At 42.5% G+C, this 21083-nt stretch overlaps 1 protein-coding gene across 1 annotated transcript in view; it reads right to left on the bottom strand.

Annotated features, from left to right (window-relative positions):
- Positions 1–21083, bottom strand: part of LOC138569235 (BOS complex subunit NOMO1-like) — a 1101991-nt gene that overhangs the window by 915519 nt on the left and 165389 nt on the right. Inside the window, exon 12 of the mRNA XM_069647049.1 lies at positions 8584–8761. Coding sequence (XP_069503150.1) covers positions 8584–8761 — 178 coding nt within the window. The remainder of the gene's footprint in view (positions 1–8583; positions 8762–21083) is intronic.

Raw genomic sequence — 21083 nt, 5'->3', positions numbered from 1 at the left:
ACCCCTGCACTGGGGGACTGTCTCAGTATCCTACAGCCCCCCCTTGACGTATAATACCCAGTTGCACTGTCCTAGCTATGAAATAATTTCCCGACCTAATATATAAAATGAATAATTTTAATAAAGATCTGATGGTGAGACTAATTTCATTTTTTATGTTTGTCAAACAGGTACATCATCCATTATTGTCTGTCACGAGTACCAGACACCGGCGGATGGGTTTTTCAACCGCCAGTTGCTTCTCCGCGTGAACAACGTTACCACCCTGACCATTTTATGGGACGATCGCCAAGTACAAGTATGCCCTTACGCGGTACTAACGGCTAGATGCAACATACAGACCGTTGTGGTGGCCTAGTGCCTCGTTGTTGGAACAGTCATGCGATTATCAGTGCGACCGAAGAGCTTATTTTATCGTAAACCAACACCCTGTGTACTGCACACGAACATCGCTTGCCTCAAGACGAACTATTTTGGATCGAGAGCAAATAAAAATGCAAATCGCTGAATATTCTCAAAACATTTGATGTCCAATAAATGTACTTTGCCAAATGTACAATCTTGCTGTTTGCTTTTAAACCACAGTTTCATATTCCGAATTGTGGCGCTGTATTGTGAGATGATCTAAGACCCTGTGTACAGCAAAGGAACATCGTGTGCCTCAAAACGAACTTTTTGGAACGTGAGTAAATAAAAATGCAAATCGCTGAATATTCTCAAAACATTTGATGTCAAATAAATGTACTTTACCAAATTTACAATCTTGCGGTTTAATTTAAAAGTACAGTTTCATATTCCCAATTGTGGCGCGCTGTGTTGTGTGAGCTCATCTGTGTTGATTTCCTGGTTCTGTGTGGAGTCACGTAGAAGACGCCTGGGCGCGTTTGCCTACGCAGCTCAGTCACGTCACGGATAGAGGCGGGGAATATGAATGTTTTGATCAAGTCTGTTTCAGGGGCGGGGGATTTGATTTAGTGCCGCAAAAGCAGGTGAGCCAGGGCGATGGGGGGAAATGATAGGATTATCAGAAAATGGCGGCTGATTTCGAGTGCGTTAATGGACGAAAAGTCGGGTAAGGTCCATAGGAAAGTTTTCTACGATCTACCGATTTATGCTTAAAAACACATGGCCGAACCATAGAAACAATAAAAAAAAAAGTCCCGGAACTATCCTTTAAGAGAATTGTGAAACAGGGTCAAATACCAAAATCATGGAAGTCGGCCATTATCGTCCCAATCTTCAAAAAAGGTAACAGGATGGACCCTAAAAACTATCGGCCAATTGCCCTACTAGATTGCGTTGGGAAAATCTTCGCCACTCTCTTGTTAAAACAATTGAAAACGTGGATCAAGAATTCAAATATATATGACAAAAGACAATCAGGCTTTGTTGAAAATGTGGGGTGTAACTTAAATCTCCTGATTCTTGGATTGATGAAAAGAAGAGCCTATACAAATAAACAAAAACTGTATATAGCCAGCATTGGTTTATGGCAAGCATTTGATAGCGTGGAAAGAAGCCGTCTTTGGGAAAAACTGGCCTCTAAAGGTTGCCCTACAGATCTCTTGAAAGCCATCAAAGAACTGTATGCCAAAACCTCAATAAGAGTTAAATTAGATCAAGGCGGTAACCTATCCAAGGATATAAAAACAACAAAAGGCCTTAAACAAGGATGCCCGTTAGCAGCTACTTTGTTTGCTTTTACATCGAAGACTTACAATACTGCCTCGGAAACGGTAGGACTTTTCCACCTAGATTAAACTGCAGACCGGTCAATCATCTGCTCTATGCAGACGACCTGATAATTTTAGATCACACACAAATTGGTCTACAAAGAGCTTTAAATCAGGTTGAAAAATATATAGAAAACAATGATCTAGAAATAAATGCAGATAAAACCGAAATTTTAATATTCGGTGATAAAAGATGGAAAAAGACTAAAAATGAAGAATGGAAAGTTAACGAAACCTGGATAAAACCATGTGATGAAATGAGATATCTGGGAATACAAGTAAGTGGAATAAAAAATGAAGAACCCTGGAAAAGGATGTTAAAGGTAAAAACAAAACAGCTAGCAGCCCAAGCTATCATCATCAATAAAAGATATGGTAAATTTTCCCTTCGACCAGTGATAACATTTTACAGGCTCAAAGTAATTCCAACGTTGATATACGGAGCAGAAACCTGTATGAATATCCCAGAGAAGTTTTGGACCACGTTAGAAGGTCTGTTTTGGAAAAACATCTTACCGATACCGAAAGCAACTCCAATGACGGTAATTTGACACGAACTGGGCCTAACATCGTTATATATACACATCCGCTACAATAAACTGATGTTGTATAGAAAAACAATGAATAACCTGATGCCTCCCCAATTTGAATTACTTGGGAAATCCAACAACTATGAAGAAAAAGTGGTAGAAGACTGGAAACGAGAAAATGAACAAACTCTGACAGAATTTGCCCTCAAAACCCAAACATTAGCAGAAAATCCAACAGCTGTAAAAAGAGCGCTTTGGGCTGAGGACTGGTCGAACACTGAAATGGAAAGAGCTCGGTCAAAAACCCACACACTCCTGAAATCCAATTGTGGGGTGATGACTATCATACCAGACTATCTGAGAAAGTTCCCAAATCCCAAACAAAGAGATCTGTTATTACGCTTCAGATTGAATACTTTGCAAAACAAAACAACAAAGGCAAGATACACTAAAGAAAAAATATGCACAAAGTGCAGATTGTGCAAAAGAAGTGAAGAATCATTAAATCACTTAGTGTTATTTTGCACAGAACTGAGAGACCTGCGAAATTTGTACCTAACTAGTAATATCACTGACTTATGTGGTCTAGATGCAGAGAAATGGTGGAGTAAAATTTACGCTTGCCAATCTCCAAAAATAAATTTCGCAACGGTCAAATTTCTAGAAAACACCCTTAAAAGGCTAGACCATATCGATGAAGGAAACGCATTGTAAATCGTGAATTGAATGGTCAAAAGGACGCGTTGTGTAGTGTAGATGTACATTTATTGTGAATTATTAATTCAATTTTATCTTTATTACTTTTCTGAGAGACAAAACTTATTTTAAGTAGCCAACTTGAATGTGAACGGTCTCTTAGATTTAGTTTAGCCTACTCTGGACTTTCTAGTTTTTTCTACTTTGACCGCTGCCTTGTATTTTCTCGATGTTGATTTGTTGTGACAGATCTCTTTGCAAAATGAAATGTTTTACTGATTGTGAAAGGTTTGTAATAAACCAAATACACTTAATAAATAAAAAAAAATTATGTGCACCAATGAGAAGCAGTAAGGAGCATTCTAGTTCACCAGGCTGGATTAGGTTAATTCTCTGAATATCGGCCGTCCAGTTTATCAGAAGTAGGATGTGTTTTGACCATAAAAACACTTAAGGTGGCTGAAAAAAAACAAAAGGGGGGGAATCTTACGTACAATGTGGAGTTGGAAGTAGCAGAATTGGACACTAATCAATGGAGCAGGCATCTAATTTAAAAGCCAGGTCTTAAAGCTGTATATGTGGGGAGGGGAGGGCAGTGCTATGGTTGTGGCCAGGGCCTTGAGTCTCAGATGTGTACCGACAATTAATAATATTTCAGTCTTATATGAATTAAGATACTTCCATTGATTACACATCCATTCATGAATGGCCGTCAGGCAAAACTGGAACCAGTCAGACTTGGAGAACCTATTTTCAGTTGGGAGGAGAATGATCTGGGTATCATCTGAATAAGTGTAGAACTGAATATCAAACAAATGGATGAAAGCTGCCATTAGATAGCTAGAAAGGCTAAAGGAATGGGTGTGTGAGAAGCCCCAAGACACCCGACTGGGAGGAGGACAATAACTGATTGGGAGCAATCTGCTAAAATGAGAAGTAAAAAAACATTAGACAAAAAGTGTGCATCACTCCAGATTCCTCTAATAAACATAGACCAAGTTGTGACTACTTGAATCCTATCGCATAGGGATGTATGACTTTACTGTCTCAGCATTCACTTAGTCACATTTATTATCTCTTCGGTCTTTCACTTCTACGATTATTCACTTAGTCATTATAGGGGGGAGGGATGAGACTGTCTGTACCCCCAGCCCAACTTTTCTGACCCATATTTTTCTCTATAACCCCATCTTCACCCCATTCCTAATCTTACAGCTAACCTTACCGTATCTATTGGGACCTTGACAAAGTGAAAATGAATAGATAAAAGGTAAGAAGAAGTAACTGCATGAAGAAGTGAATATCTGACTAAGTGAATGCTGAAGAGGTAAGTGTTGAAGAAGTCCATCCCCTTGCCTGGGACACCATTCCACAAGTATGAAGGAAAGGAAATAGGCATACGAGTGAGTAATGTTTTATGGTGGACAGTAACAAACGCACTGTCCAATAGAAATAATGTAATGATAAATTTGCTATCCGCTGCGACCCGTAAATCATCTAGAATGGACAAAATCACTGATAGCGTGAGCAAGAGAATATTTTTTAAAACAAATACCCCATTTTTATTTGTTAAGATAGATTGTCAGAACCAGCCCTTGGGGAGGGTTCTGAGAGCCACCATATTAAGTAAACAACGTGAAAGACACTTGGGTCTAACCAAACTCAATCAAAGTAGTAAAACCGATCACTAAGACCTAAACTTCAGGAGATACATGGATGATAAAACAAATAGTAAGTACAAAATAAACTATTTGTTATGCCTTAAGACAATAAGCAAATGAAATCGCAGGTATCATGGCTAAAGCAAAAATATAAACATATATACATCCATAGTTGGTGATCTCACTACAAATTACACACCTGTTACTTTTAAAACAGTAGAAATGGTTCAGCAATGAATTAGGAAATGATATGCAGCAAAATGAATAAGGAAAAAGTAAGTAATGCAAAAGTGAGATAAGGCAATGTGAAAGTGATAGGAACCAGGTTACCTGCCTTTTAAAATAAGACCCCTTATCACTTGAGAAGTCCTCCCTGATAAGGTAAAGTAGGCCTTGGGCCAGTAAGAGTCATGTCCAAGGCAAGTACCTGTTGCAGGGAGTTTGAAGTCTGTAAAAGTGAAGAACAAGTATCGGCGAAGCTAACAGGTAGGTAAAATGTTCCAGTAGTGAAAAGAAAAAGAAAAGCTACGTTAAGAGATTAGGGGTCCTCGCTCAATCCCATGAAGGGAATCCTTGGCCTGGATTTGGCCAATCATGACCAGGCCAAGGAGAAATAGGGTGAGGACTTTACACTCATGCAACTTCCTGGTGGGAGGGGTAGAGGAAATAGGTATGCAAACGCATACTGTACCGTACTAAGATTCCATAACAAACCAATCTTAGAGTTCCTGGATTCACTGGGCCCACTTTAGTCATTGGTTTCGATTCAATTGTTTTAGGGGCCGTATTAGATCCTGCTAGGCAGCGGTTGCAGATAGCTTGCAGCTGGAAGCCCCAGGCACATCAATGCAACGCCCATCACCAATCCCAATATGAATGGAAACCTCCAGGGACAATAAGGAAATGGGCAGCCGAAATGGACACTGATCAGGTGGCCGGAGGCAACTCATGTGGCAAGAGCAAAGACACTGCCCCAGCAAGGCCTCACTTCATGTTAAAGAGCGGCAGCTGCAGGAAGACAGGTCCTGGGCCACAAGTTGACAGCCTGTGAAGTCCCAAGCCGAAACTCATATAGGGACCGATACATTGAAGATGCCCTGGATAAACCTTGTCATCCCACACAATGGTTCCGGGACTCAGCCTAAGGCTTCTTCAGGCAAGAACTTCATACCGGGTTCCAGACTGGTTGGTTCAACTAGGTCAAGGGTCGAAGCACTGACAAAGGTCTTCAGGAGATTCATCCAAAGAGAAAGGTCTTCACCAGAACTTGGCAGGAGGCAATAATAGATATTTTCAATGGTCATTCTCATGTCTGGATTGGATGGAAGCTCTTCGTAGGGGTCTGGGGCTCCAAACAATCCAAAGAAGGCTGCCAGACTCCTCCTTTATTCAAATTCAAGCCAGGGTCACCCACCAAAGGTAAGGGTCTGCACCATTAAAACTGGCAAGGGCTGTCCAATCATAAACAGCCTCTTGCCCCACAGGTAATCCGTTACTCAAAAAACCTTCCCTAGACCCAAGCATACCTACGAACCTCCGACCTATCACTACTGTACCGTTTCTGCTCAAGATTCTGGACCGCGCAGCTTACCTTCAGATCCAAGACTACTTGGAATCTAACAATCTGCTAGGTCTACGACAATCCGGTTTCCGGCCCAGACACGGGACAGAAACTGCTCTAATAGACCTAAAAACCCAGATTGAAGTATTGAAGGACAAGGGCAAACTAGCAATGCTATTGCTCCTTGACCTCTCTGCCGCATTTGATTTGGTCAACCACCAGATCCTTTACAGGCATCTCCACTATGCTGCAAACTTCTCATCTTCCGCTGCGGCATGGATCAAATCCTTCCTGTGCAACAGGTCCATGAGGGTCTTTGCACCATCCGCAGCCGCGGACCACTCCCCGATTCAGTGCGGCGTACCTCAGGGCTCCTGCGTGTCACCTACACTTTACAATATTTTTACGAAACCACTTTTTGATGTGCTTGACTGTCTGGGTGTCTCCTACACTAACTATGTTGATGACACCCAGATACTCATCCCCATCTCAGGTGATTATCGTGCTGACACCAAGGCCCTCAATGACATCTACCTGGTCATCCAAGCCTGGATGGCCCAACACCAGCTATGTCTAAATGACGATAAGACGGAGCTCCTTATCTTGGGTACCCCACAACGCCTGAGCAAACTTGAGCCATCTTATCAGTCTTTCACCATAGACGGTAATGTCATCCGAGTCTCGAAAGACACCAAAACGCTAGGCTTTTACCTTGACGCCAACCTATCCTTATCGAGACAAATAAATGCTGTCAGGTCTGCTTCTGCTTACACGTGCAAACTTATTGCAGCCTGCAGACCATTTCTCACTACCCCCAACAGTGTCACACTGGCCAGAACCCTCCTTATGGCAAAAATAGATTACTGCAGTGCTCTTTATTTAGGTACCAGCCAAGAGAACCTGAATAAACTCCAAAATACCCAGAATAATGCCATTCGAGCGGCCTTGAACATCCCCCGCAACCACCACATCTCAGAATCCAGAACCAACCTAAAGTGGTTACCTGTCAAGCAGAGAATTTCCTTAAAAACACTTGCCCTTACACACATATGCCTGGCTAACAAAGCCCCGATCTACCTCTGCAGTCGGCTATCCCGCGATTCTACCTCACGACCTCTTAGAACTGCCCAGACTCATTGTCTATCGATCCCCAGGTTTAAGCTGCAAAAAGCGGGGGGCACCAGCTTCCCGGTCTTAGCCTCCAAACTATGGAATACCCTTCCCGCTACTATCAGAGCTGAAGACTCCTTCAACACCTTCAAGACCAAAACCAAATCCTGGCTCTTTGACCAGCTCTAAGACATGCTCCGCGTCTCTCCCTGACATTCTTTGACCTGCCTCCTCTGATTTTACCCTCTGTTAATCCAGTGGCACTGTAACTTATGTAATATATGTAATTAGAAAGACGGTTAATATGCTGTTACTGTAGATTCGCTAGTGTAATTTTCTGTGTAATTTTGTATATGTACATTACTGCAACCTTGTAGAAAGTGCGCCCTGATGCCTCCGGGCCTGTTGGTTTTGCGCGTTATAAATAAACAAATACAAATATCTGCTGAGCAACAAAAAATACTTGGCTGAAGTGTGGGTTGGGATCAGGCAGCCAGTCCCCACATCCGGCCATATATTCACACCAATGCTTTGCCCGGAAAACTGGATGTTTTGCAAGAGAAAGGGATTACCTTGTATAGCATTTGCTGACCTGAGAGGTTAGAAAGAATGTAAAAGGACTAGATGGCCAAATGACAGAGAAAACATGACGCTGACCCATTTTGAGTATAGGTTCTCGAAATGGCATGATGTGATAAGATGCAAAGTGCATGTGAGAAAAACTAAAACACCGTAGAAAAAAGTTTGATGTTACCAGCCTGTCTTGAACACATTACAAAAGTAACATTTAACAAAAAAGGAAAAGATATACAAAAAGTTCCACTGCAAGACCTCACTGTAAATTGATGTGTGCAGCATATAAACAAGTTATTTCACAAGGGGAGACAACAGCCCCGTGCACGGGTAGCCTTAGGGAATGCTTGATTTCCCCATAACCGATGAGCTAAGCAAAAGAAGAAAAGCAGAAAGGCTTTACGTACATCCAAATGTCAGGACAGGAATCAAATTATAGCAAAAGGTCAGGGAGTTCCATTGAAGGTAAAAAGGAGCTTTGCTTGACCTGCAAGAACTCTGTACATGTTCCCATTACAAGCCTCAAAGATCTTATGTAAACCTTTCACTGCTAGCCAAAAATAATTGTGGCAAATTAATTTGATTTATAGTAAAAGAATGAATGTGGTGGATCACCAAGAGAATAATCACAAAATAAATATGAACAATGACAGAAATGTTATAAATATAAATTAACAAACATATTTTTTTCTACACAGTACATGTCAGATTATTCTTACCTGAATGTCGTAGGCTCCAATCTTTGCCCTGAAGCAAAAGGCTCCCAGAGAGTCCGTCTCAGTTGTATGCAGAGAAGCTCTCTCCTTGTCATGAGGCAGTAGGGTTACCCTGTATTTGTTAATCTGTTTGATGGTTTCCGGAAAGTGGGACACAGAGACCTGCCCACAAACACTAAATCTACAAATACAAAAAACAGCTTAAAGATAACAGACTTCAATTTTACTAAATCCTGCAAAATAATGTGTATGTTAAAAGGGAGATGTGCATTGAAAGTCACTAAATATTAAGACTGTTTCAATCCACTGTCTCCTTTTGTATGTTATGGTAAGAGTTGTTTTATACTATAGCAGTCACTATGGCTGTATTCTGTTCTGGTGTAATAGCCACCTGCATAGGCTGTCTGAACACAACTCTTTCAGATAGGTCTACAAAAGTGATGTTTCTGTTCCAGGCTACCACACACACACAAAAGAAAATGTTCTCACTGTAGCAGCTTGGCAGCTTCAATTCAATGGGGCCCTAAACCTGATCAACTTCAGGGAATTTGAAGGCATTTAAACACTCTCCAACAATAGGATTGTTTCAGTCAGGGCCAAGTCCTTAGTACAGACAATTTGTTTTTCTATTTCTTTTTTAATTTATTAAAGTGTCGATGGTTAAAAGTATAACCTTACAACACTTACAAAATAAACCTTGTACAATAAAGTACACTTTGTTCAACATACTTTTTCCAGGCAATACTAAACAAAACAATAAAAAGAAGTCAATAGATAACAAGGCTACAATTCATCATAATTCATTTGAATATATATATAAAAAAAGAACAAATCAATGCACCATAATTCATTATTCTAAAAAGCAATAAATTGGGAATAATACAGTTGATTAAGAACCCCCACTGACAATGATCTTAAGCAATTTTGGCCAAATAAAAATGATACTAAAATTCAGCTTTAGATCTTCACCTAAGTATAAATTAAGCCCAGGCCTGGTCACTGTGCAATAGATTGATGTTAAAAAAATACCTCACATGCCTTCACATATAATTTACTTAATTTAGGGCAAACGGTAAGGCAGTGCCGAGAGGATTCCATATCTGTTTTACAGAACCAGCACAATCGCTCCTGAAGCGTGATGCCAGACCAGGCACACATACGCTCAAACATCAGAAGCCAAGCAAGTCTTAGCTGAAGTATAAACCTTCTTACCTCTGTATTGTTATTAGATACAATGTACAGCTTGAATCTCAGTTCTGACAAGCAGGCCATTCAGTTTTCGTAATAACCTGCATCTAGCAAGGCTTTACGAATAGGTTAGTAATGAGTGGGAGCTACTACTGTAGTAAGTCAGAAGGAGGAGTCGGACAAAAGGGATGGTATTTCAACGCAAGGTTTTTATTCAACAAAAAGAAAAAGGACCTTTTTCATACAACTAAAGGGATTACCCTACCTAACAAGTACACCAAACTCAAATCCACTCTTACTTGTATAACGGGCCGTCAAATACTAAAGATAAACCGTCCTTACTGTGGGGCTTGTGAAATGCTGTACACACCATTAGAGGTTAATCAAACATTAGTACCCGGCATTGCGAGTTCACGGGATACACTAAACGTAGATTGGCTCGTTTCCGAGCCATGCCAAGTGTAATCCCGTGGACGCATGAAAGTCGTTTGCGTGCCGGGTACACTGCTTTACTTATCATGATACGCCGCCATTTTGCCTTCACCACATACACCATCTACGCTCCCGAAACAACGCGACGTGGCAGCAAACAAAGCAGTTTCATTCCGACCTAAACGCCGCCTGGAAACAACCCCCAGGCTCAAACCTCCTTCACGCTCCACCGAAATGTCCACGTTGGAGACAAAGATAAACTTCTCCATTACAGGAAACCAATCGATCGAGGAGTGGCTTGCGGACGAAGGTGTAGAAACAGAAGTAGGACCATCTAATCGAGCACCATCTCTCAGTACAGATCAAGAACTCGATGTACTTGAATTAAATAGGTGTGAGCAGAATACTCAAAGTGCTACAAAATGGGCACTTGACACTTTCCAAGGATGGCTTTGCCAGATAGGATGCCAGAAATTATATTCTATTTCCTTTGAAATGGAATCACTTCAAACTCTTACATCATACCTTTGTGCATTTTATGCTGAAGTGCGCACCGTCCAGGGAACTGAATACCAACCACAAAGCCTAATATCTTTACAGTCTGGTATTAATCGCCACCTTAACAATCTACCCTTCAGCCGAAAAGTAAACATCATGCATTCTCCCGAATTCACTGCTGCCAACAAAGTCTTCATTCCCATAATTAAAAAACTACGGTGAAACGGAAATCATCAAGCACAACACAAAGCACCAATCACCTCCAGTGATCTTGCAAAGCTACGGTCATGCAGCATTTTTAATGTACACTTTACTCAAGCTTTTCAATACCAAGTATGTTTGACATACAAATCAATTTTGGACGGTGTGGAGGTGAAGGTCTTTGTTTACTACCACGCAATGCATTCTAAATTGTTACAGATGAAAATGGCAAACAATACACAACCCTGACATACAATGAACAAACTAAAAACCATCACAGACTGTTTGATCAACAGAAGGCAGCCACCTTCGCGGACGAATGTACGCCAATGCCACTGATCCCAATTGCCCTGTTAAATCACTGCTTCTCTACATGTCAAAATTACCTCGTAATCTCGACGTCTCATGTTTTTTTGTAACGCCTCGATGCTTTCTGCACAACCAATGCAAAGATGAAAGAATTTGCTACACGAATCGCCTTCTCGGAAAAAACACTCTTGGATGTTTCATGCAACGTATTAGTGAACGCGCACATCTAAGTAAAATATATACCAACCACTGCATTCGTGCAACCGCAATTCAACTTCTTTCAAATGCTGGCCTAGACTGTAAAAAAATTATGTCAGTGACTGGACAGAACAACGCTTCATCACTCACATGTGGTGGTCATGCCCAAAGGTTCAACTTTTCTGATCACATTGCTTAACCACGATTGCAGACTTTACTAAGACGGTGATCCCACTTGAACCCGAACCTATCCTCTTGGGTGCCTGTGTCCCAGGGTGTTACCCCAGATCGGGAAGAAAAGCTACACTCCTGACCCAATGCTTACTGGCAGCGCAAATTGTGGTGGCCCGCACATGGAAATCCACTGAAGGACCGCTTATGACGCTGTGGTGGGGAAACATGTGGGACATTCTGATTGCAGAAAAGATAACTGCGGCAAGAACCGGGCTTCTGCATCGCTTCCAAGACGCCTGGGCTCCATTTCTAGACTATGACAGAAAGTTCCCGGCCTTAACCTACATGCCCCGGAACGCCAGAAGAGTCCTGGAGGGGACGGAAGCCATCCGAGCAGAAGAAGAAACTAATACAGGAATGGAAGCGTCAAGATCCTGAAATCCAAGTTGGGGTGGGAGCGTCAGGGTGGCGGTGCGGGGGGAGGGGGGGAGAGCGGGGAATTTAAGAAGCTGTATGCCATGCGATAATGTCATTTGAAATTTAATCACTCTGCTCTGTTTCAAAAATAAACATTGTTAGAAAAGAAAAAAAGAATGCTTCATCACTTTCCAATTACTGGCAACCACAACATACACAACGTAATGCCTGGTCATCAACACTCCACACCAAGGACAATACACAAATAATGTCCACACCACTTTCCCTCAGTTTTCCAGTACACAATGCTGCAATCTGTGCATCTCCTCTAATTACATTAACAATGTCATCTCCAGGATCTCTTCAAATAAAACTAACCCCCAGTTTTCCAATTGCTCATTCATTTTTCACGGAAATGTCCACTTTAACAGTGAATGATACCTGTGCACCGCTTATTGGCAGAAATTGTCAGTACCATATTTGCATCCGTTCTCTTGCACCAGTTTACTTGCACCTATAACTTTTGTAAACCTAAATCAAATGATCCACATTCTGATATTGAAATGTCACCCCCCATGTCTTTTTCCCTTCTCACCTTATTAGTAATGCCTCCATGTACAATTTCCTTAAAAATGCATTTGAACTCATTAAAAGCACGATAAAGATCATTTTAATTTTCTTTCAAAAGTGCTTCTCCTTTATTGCATCCAGAACATACATTAATGTTAATGGCAACTTATTTTTCTTCCTGTACATGCTACAAAATGCAGCAGATTGTGTGCATTCTGCACATGTAACACAATACATGAAAGGTTGATTGCAACAACACTTCATGTATTGACGTACACGTGCAGATTTCATGAGTAAAAACATTTTTCCCGATTCATTAGCACGGAGCAACTAGGCTTAAAATGGCACCCTTTTGCTCCGTGCTAATTAAGCAGTATGAGTGTTCTAGTGTTCCTAGAACCAATGCGTACTGCAACGAAACCTTTTCAAACTTCCTTTCCTCTCCTTACCCCAGAAGCTCACGGTCTCCAGTGCTCTGGTTCTCAAGGCTGGACTATTGCAATAGCCTCTTTCTAAATCTGCCTGCTTCTACTCTCCGCCCCCTGCAACTTATCCACAACAGTACCGCGAGACATGTCCTTGGGCTCAAGCCCAGGGATTGATCTCTCCAGGACTGAAATCTCTGCACTGGTTCCCAGTGCCTGCGAGGATTAAGTTCAAAACCCTCTGCATCGTCATAAGGCCTTCTGGGTCCGGGGACCTCAATACCTTCGACTCTCACCCCATATACCTTCCTTCTCAAGCTCTCGGCTCATCTACCTCAAACTCCCTCAGGGTCAGTCGCTTCCCCAAGCAACGAGTTGGTGGTAGATCTCCTTCTTCGGCTGGGACCTCCCTCTGGAATAGCCTCCCGGCCTCCCTGAAACTTAAAAAGGAGAATCATCTTCGGTTCCAGAAGCACCTCAAAACCTTTCTCTTTGCTTCTGCTTTTTCTCCTCCTCTCCCTTGCTAACTTCCTGGCTGGCACTGAATTTGCACTGGTTACCTGATCACCCCCCGATCTCTGGCCCAGGTCCCTTCCCATGCCAATCGCACTCCTGCACTGCCCTCCTGGGAACCCCCGCACTTGGGGACTGTTTCTGTATCCTACAGTCCGACTACCAGCACTTGCCACCTGCTGGCCGTACTTTTACTTACCGTTTAATTTTGTTTTCTTTACCCCATGTACTGCACTGTCCTCTCCCCTTTCTCCCTCGCACTTCTCCTTCCCCTTCCCATGCACTTGTGCGATCTGAATGACAGCTGGCCTAGTAGGATCATTGTCCTCCCTCTGTTCCCCTCCCACCCGTCTCGTCACGCCTTGATACACTTGTGTATAGGCGCGTTATAAATGCCATATCATAAACGGCAAAAGAAATGCCGACCAAAAAGGTTTCGTCAGCCATTAGTGTTCTGGGGCTGCAAACTCATTAACAATAGTATCACAAGCCTGCAGACCCCGGAATACTAATGGCAATAACCGCCTCGCCGGTGGGCCATTACCGCCCAACGGTAATGCCCCCGGGTCCTGAAGGTACAGTTAACGGTGGCTCCGGGGGCATTACCTGTAGGCGGTAATGGCCCACCGGCGAGGCGGTTATTGCCACATTATGTGCCCTTCAAATCATCCGCTAGTCTAGATCCACTCTAATTCACCAAACGTCTACCTGGAAACCAAATAAACGCTCATGGGTCTCCAAAATACAAGTGAACGTGAAAGTACCAGCCAAAACATAACAAATGAGTTTTTGCACCCTAACAACTCGCCGCACTCACCGGCATTCCGACAGCACAGCGTCTATGCTACCGTACCGTCACAATCTATTTGTTCCACTGCGTGCAACCATATTACATCCTGAAAGGATGCACCACATGTCCCGGATGCTGCAACGTGAATCTACAGACACTGTCAATCTCATAGTGGCCTTCTTGGAAGTACTGGCTGCTATACTGATAATCCGGAGATGCGGTCACCACTAAATGGCTATCTTAAATGTACTAGCTCCATGCTCGCTGCTGGACAATCTACACGCTGGCACTGGCCCATTCGCCCAAAACGCTACAACAGGTTAGAAGATCTCAGAATGCTATTTCACTCATATTGGCAATGTTGTTTGTTTAGGGAACCACTTATGCAATTTATTAGTGGCTTATGTGCAATGAAGCATTTCAGAAAAATATTCCATCATTTAAACCAGTGGAAATGAACAAGGTCCTAAAAGGTATAGGGCATATGCGTGTAACCCATTCTGTGGAAAAACACAACGTAACAAGGACACTCAGTTTCCATTAGGGTCCCATAAGTAAGGTTTCCAAAAGACAAAGTAAATCTCACAGTGGCAATCTTGGGTGCACTGATAATCCAGAGATGCAGTCACCACTCGGCGGCCATCTTAGTTGTACTAGTTTCAAGCCCACTGCTCGACAATTTACATGCTTGCGCTGGCAGTTTGGAAAACCTGCTACAACCGGATAGAATATCTCAAAATGCTATTACACACATATTAGCTATGTTTGTTTGGGGAACTACTGATGCAATTGTTAACAGCCCATGTGCAAATTGAGCATTTCAGAAAAATTAGATGTCATTTATCTCTCTGGGATGAACAGGTTTCTAAAGCATATAGGGCCTATGTTTAACCCATTTTGTGGAAAAATACATTGTAACAAAGACACTCCAATAATTTCCATTAAGGTCCCATAAGTAATATTTAAAAAAAAAATCATATTGAGACAAGATTTTTTTAATCAAGTTTTTTTGGGGGGGGCGGAGGTGACCCCATTGACATTAAATGGTTCCATTCATTAGTGCAGCCCATTGCATTCCCTCATTCAGACCGCTTGTTTGCGTCCTTAACCAAATTCAAGTCTGTTTTGTGAGGACTCCAGCAGAGTTATCACTGAACTCCTGCCTCCTCCCATGTTGCCTGGGGAAGGCAGCCGCTACCTGATCCTAACCTTGGGGTGGTACCAGGGAGGGAGGATCCCATGGGAGGAGATTGCTGTCAGGGGGAAGTCGTGACTCCTTTAAGAGAGATGCAGTATTCATCCTTTGCCGAGGATGAGAATCTTATCATTCCCAAATACCTAATGGCATGCGTTCATTGTTCAATTCCCCTCCATGAAACTACCCAAAGAAAATGCTATGAAAAGTCATCTAACCAGAATAATGTATGCACCTTAGCAGTTCAGGACTTAACTATAAAATCCTCTATTATTGTGATACGGTTTTAGGTAGAGGTCCCAACTCCAATGTTAGGATACAAACCTTTTTTTACAACGTTTCCTAACTCTGACAACTCTCAGTTTACAAAACAATCTAAACTAACTAAATATCAAAGAACCAAAACCACGATGGACTTCAAGATCCATAATGCCTGTGGTACTGGACGAGGAAGAGGGGCTCAGAGTTAGTAAGGATCCAAAGTGCTATTGACCAGAATTTAGGGTCTAGTTGTTGTGAAGGAAAACACCTGAGCAGGACATTCGCATTGATAAACAAATTGCAGCTGATGGGAGGTGTGGCCAGAGGTCAACGTGAAATCAGCAGGAAGTCAAGCTGATGGCAATACGATAAGGGAAGTCATGCAATGGCGCAGTGTGTGTGCAGCGAGAAGTGGCATCAGAGAGGGAAGCCAGCTGAAGGGGAGACGTGCTCCCCTTCAGGCGAGTTGCGCTGCAGTGTGCAAGTAGAAGGAAAGGATCAACAGAGTTACCGGAGCTCCGGAGAAGGAAGAAGCAGTCCGCTGTAGTTGCGTGGACGCTGTCAGTAGAGCAGGCAGGACACAGGAAGTTTGACGAATCAGCTAACAAAAGAAGCAGAGATGCCAAACAAGACCTTTAAGCTGGCCTAAAACTAATTGTTACCTCAGGACGCTCTGAGAAGGTCATTTGATAACAAATGACAATTTGTATACAGAATAAAGAAAGTAATACAACGGCGACCAGGGCCTAATTTCCCCTTTCATGGGACACCAATTGTGGGAAACCCATCACCTGCATTGCCAATATCCAAGAGGATGTAAAGAAACAGCACAGAAACAACAAGGGCACAATTCCTCTTTTGTGGGACACCAATTGGGGGAAACCGGTAACTCATATTGTCAAGAGACTATAAAAAGGGGCAGCCATTATTCAACCCTCCTCAAATGGAATACTGGTGTGGAGAATCTTGGAACAAATATTGCCACTAAGAATGAATGTAGTAGTAGGAGGTTTTTATCCTGGCAGGCGAGTAAACCAAGAGATGAATCAATAGTAGGCAGGCGAGTGGGCCAGGATAGAAGATGTTTTGAAACAATGTGTTTGTGGCAAAAGTTGTGGTATAAAGAAAGTGTTACCACCATTACCATTTTGACAAACTGTTGCTTTACAAGAAAACATTGTTATGCTATCCTGCCAAAAGTATTCAGTTGGAAAAAAAAATTTAAGATGCTAGTAATTGCTTTATATCCTGAAGAGAACCATTTCCTTGGTTTATGAACTTTTGTTTTGTGAGAAAGACATTTGCCTTACCAAGAAGGATATTGTGGCAGACCAGTGCTTTGTTTATTGGAACAAGTGTCTATAAAAGTGACATTTAATTTATCCAAGAGAAGGTCATATTGGGAGGAAAATAATTTTGTGTTGAACTGAATAGAAATGTGTTGAATTAGAACTTTTTCACAAGTGTTCCTGCATTGAGCTAGGGGAAGGGAACACAACTGTGGTAACAAGGACAATTTTGAAGTTTAAACTTTTACACTGTGGTGTTGAATTGAACGTAGCCAAATATTCCTTGTGTTAATTTGTTGTATGCGTTAGTGCGAGGGTCAGAAACGTTTTGGACACTAGGTCATCATTCTTTAGTTTAGTTTGCTAGGTAGAGCATCCTCGTTAGGATAGGGAAAGATAGGCGTTTACGTCACTTCTTAACATTTAATAAATGGCAAACTTTGAGAAAACTATTTTGTGTCCGTTTCGCATTTCTAATCCCTCACAGTGCCAACCTGAACAGATGTGATGCCATGGAAAAATATTTTCAGTCTGGTTTTAATTGGTCAATCACTAATCATTTGAAGTCATCTACACAATGTCCCTTTTCCCAAAAATGTTGAACCAGAGGTGCTGTTAGAGTTCTATTACGAATGTGACTCCAATGTTCATTGATCCTTAATGACACTTTGCATGTAGTCATCCCAATGTACAGCAAAGCACAAAGACTTAAGATCCCACAAACTACATTGGTGGAATTGCAGTTGGTAAACCTAAGCGAACAGTGAAAAGTTCCATGTATGAACTCCGTTATTCTAATTGTCAATGCACAAGCATGACATTACTGCATGGATAATGGCCCACTATGGGTGATCTTCATGCGTTAAATACAGTTTCTAAGCTGCTTTGCAGAAAGCTGCCTGAATCACTAGTACATTTAGAATTTACAGTCTGTCTGTTAAGTTCTTAACCCCTTTTAAGGGTGAATAGGGGCATCTGTGCCACGCACACAGGTCTGGTAACCAAACGCCAATGTTTTTTAACCAATCTCTTGATTTAGTTGGTATATTTTGAAAATGTGGTGAGACACACACACACACCACTCTGTCAGATTATCGCCCTCTCTGGGCTGCAACATACCCACTCTATTAGAAAAACATGCCCATTTGGCTGCACACTTGACAACTTTTTGCTGGTATCCAAGTTGCTGCAGTCTATCCGCCAGGTTTTGCGCCCGATCCTCAAAATGTTCCAGAAAAGTGCAGTTCCGTTTTATTCGAAGGAACTGTTCATTAAACGAGTTGTCTTTAAGAGGGTGTTGACTGTCTTATGTTAAAAAAGTGTTTCAGTCTGTGGGATTTCTGTAAAGGTTCATGTACAGATGGCTATTCCTATGTCTAATGTGCAAATCTAAAAAAGGCACGAAATCCCCATCATGTTGATTTGTGAACTTCAAATTGTCGTTACGCTGATCAAGCCAAAGTATGAATTCCTGTAATAGTTCAGCCGTACCCTCCCAGATGAAAAACACATCATCAAACTAACATTTCCCACGATTTATTTTAGAGACATATGGGTTATTTTCATATATATGTCATGACCCTTGCCCAAAACCCCCTCTGGCAAACCCATTGGCTAGGTGGAGTCAGGACTCGGGCCTCTAGAGCCTGGCATCCTCTTCAAAAGCCCTCATGGAGCCAGGCTCATCCACCATGAAAAACAATGTGCTTGGGAACTACTTTATTGTATTGTCAGCCAACATGGAGGAATCCACATAGCTTGGTTCATATGAACCAAGCTATGCGGTCTAGTGTTTTGGGTGTGGTAGCCTAGGGACTACTTTACCTGGACTATTTCGCTGGGGCTATTTAAACCACACCCGAGCAAGACAACATGCTTCGCGTTACTTTGCAGCTTGCAACGTGACGCTCACCGTGTCCAGCTATTCCCTCGAATCTCGGAGAAGCAGAACCTGCAAGGAGACAAAAGGAACATCATTAGCAGCAGCATCTTACCTGCAGTCTTCATCTTTAAACACTCGCAGCTACTGAGAACAGCTTCCTCGAATCTGCACGCCTCCTGCACAGAACGACATGAAAGAGGAAGATCGAGGCAACATTAAAGAAAGCAGTAGAGACATTTACAAATTACGAACTGCTCAAAAGGCTTAGCTGGCTGGTCGCCTCTCGGCTGGCACTACTCCGGACATTCCACTCACGCTGAAGAACACCGCGACCTACAAGGAAGGAAAACGCAGGTTAGCAAAGGCAAGACTTTGCAGCGCTGCACATAGCGCTTACTTACCGCATCATAGCGCTCTTAATGCGCCATCATTTACCAGCGGGGCTCAACCAAGCCAGCTCGCTGCGCTAAAGCGCCGCATACCTAAAGGAGAAAAAAAAGACATTTTAAACTTAAACAAAGAAAGGCATGCAGGATAGCAACAAAACTAAAGAACAGCAATAAAACCTACCTGAACAATATCAAACGGGCCGGTGTCAGTGAAGTAACTGGACCACACTCACCCATGAAAGACAACGCGCCCCTGCAAAGAAGGCAGGACGGAGAGCACACCTAATTCTACCACAAGGTGAGGAGAGGGCGCCAGAGGGACTGAAATCATACGGGGGTGGAGGGAGGATACTTACCCCAGTCGGTCAGTCTTGAACACAGTCTTCCTGTATTTTCAGGCAGAACCTTCCCCGCAGACCACATCAGGGCAAAGCTGAGAAGCATACCAGCGAGTAACCCGGCTGGGTGGCGTCCCTGTGGATACCAGGTGAGCGTAACGAAATATGTCTATCCACCAACTGGCATAAATGTTTGCCAAACTGGGGGCGTACAAAGCACCCATCGCTGTTACTTTCCTCAGTAGATAGAGATCTGAATTAAAAGACGAAAAAGTTGTTACACAGGAACATCCGCAGAAGCTCTACTAAAAATGATATAGAAATGCAGTGCAGTGCTGGCCTGGCATCCACGGTTGCCTCAATCTGTGGAATGTTAATATACAACGTAGCTATACCTAGTGCAACTAGAGAATTGTGTTCATGATTGTATGGCATTTCCTTCAACAGCTTTATGACCACTGTTGTACCCTTCAAAAGGGAGTATGTGGCTACCACCAATATTTGCAAGTAAAAGAAAATTCAATATATTGACCACTTGGGTCCAGAATGGATCCACATAAAGAAACAATGGGTCTGCCTGGGGAATTGATCTCATCCTTGTGCATTTTGGGAAGTGCATATACCACTGGGACTCAGGATTCTCAGAGTGTCCAGAATACAGCTGCTTTCTGTGCAAGGAACACTTCTCTACACCATTAGTGATAGCTCCTGCAACCCCTGCATTAATCTGTCCATAGGATCAACAGTAATTTTAATGTAGCGTACTAACGCTCTAACCATGTTAATGTATTGTACACTTCTCATTACGGCCATGACCCCTTGTCAAAGAGCTTAATTACAATAGTTTTGTTACTCGATAGTGCTTTCAGAGCCGGAATGGGTTCTGCCTCTACCTAACTGAATTCTAACTCGGGTGCTCGTCATAAGCGTGGTCGTCATACTAAAGAATCTGTGCTATGTACAAAAACTATCCTAATCTGACCCTACCACTAACCAAAGGTGTTCAACAAACATCAAAAAGGCAACCAGGTGAATGACTCCCTTCTCCTGGTTCAGCATTGGGGGCTGATTTCTAATAGTCTATGGCAATAACTTTGATAAATCCAAGCAACTCTTCCCAAGGACTTCTCTGGGCTTGGATAAATGTCCAACAATCCTTCCACAACGTCCTCATGACCGAGGACTAGCTTCTCCTGATCAATTACCCATTCCCAAGTTTGAATCTTCCAGTGTTAACAGGCTTCATGCCTGGTTCTCTTCTCATTAAGTCCCTTCTTGGTTTTCATGTCCTATAGCTAGGTCCTCCCCAACAGAGTGATAGAGTCCTTCTTCTGTATCAATGAGGTAATGTTCATGGTTCCTTGGGGTCACCTCCTCTTAGTACCGTCTAGACTTGGAAAAGGAGTAGTTAAGATATATGATATTTTATTTGTA

This window comes from Ambystoma mexicanum, chromosome 2q (genome assembly GCF_040938575.1).
Source record: "Ambystoma mexicanum isolate Mex_15411 chromosome 2q, UKY_AmexF1_1, whole genome shotgun sequence".
NCBI lineage: Eukaryota > Metazoa > Chordata > Amphibia > Caudata > Ambystomatidae > Ambystoma > Ambystoma mexicanum.
This window is presented reverse-complemented; position numbering and strand designations above follow the sequence as displayed.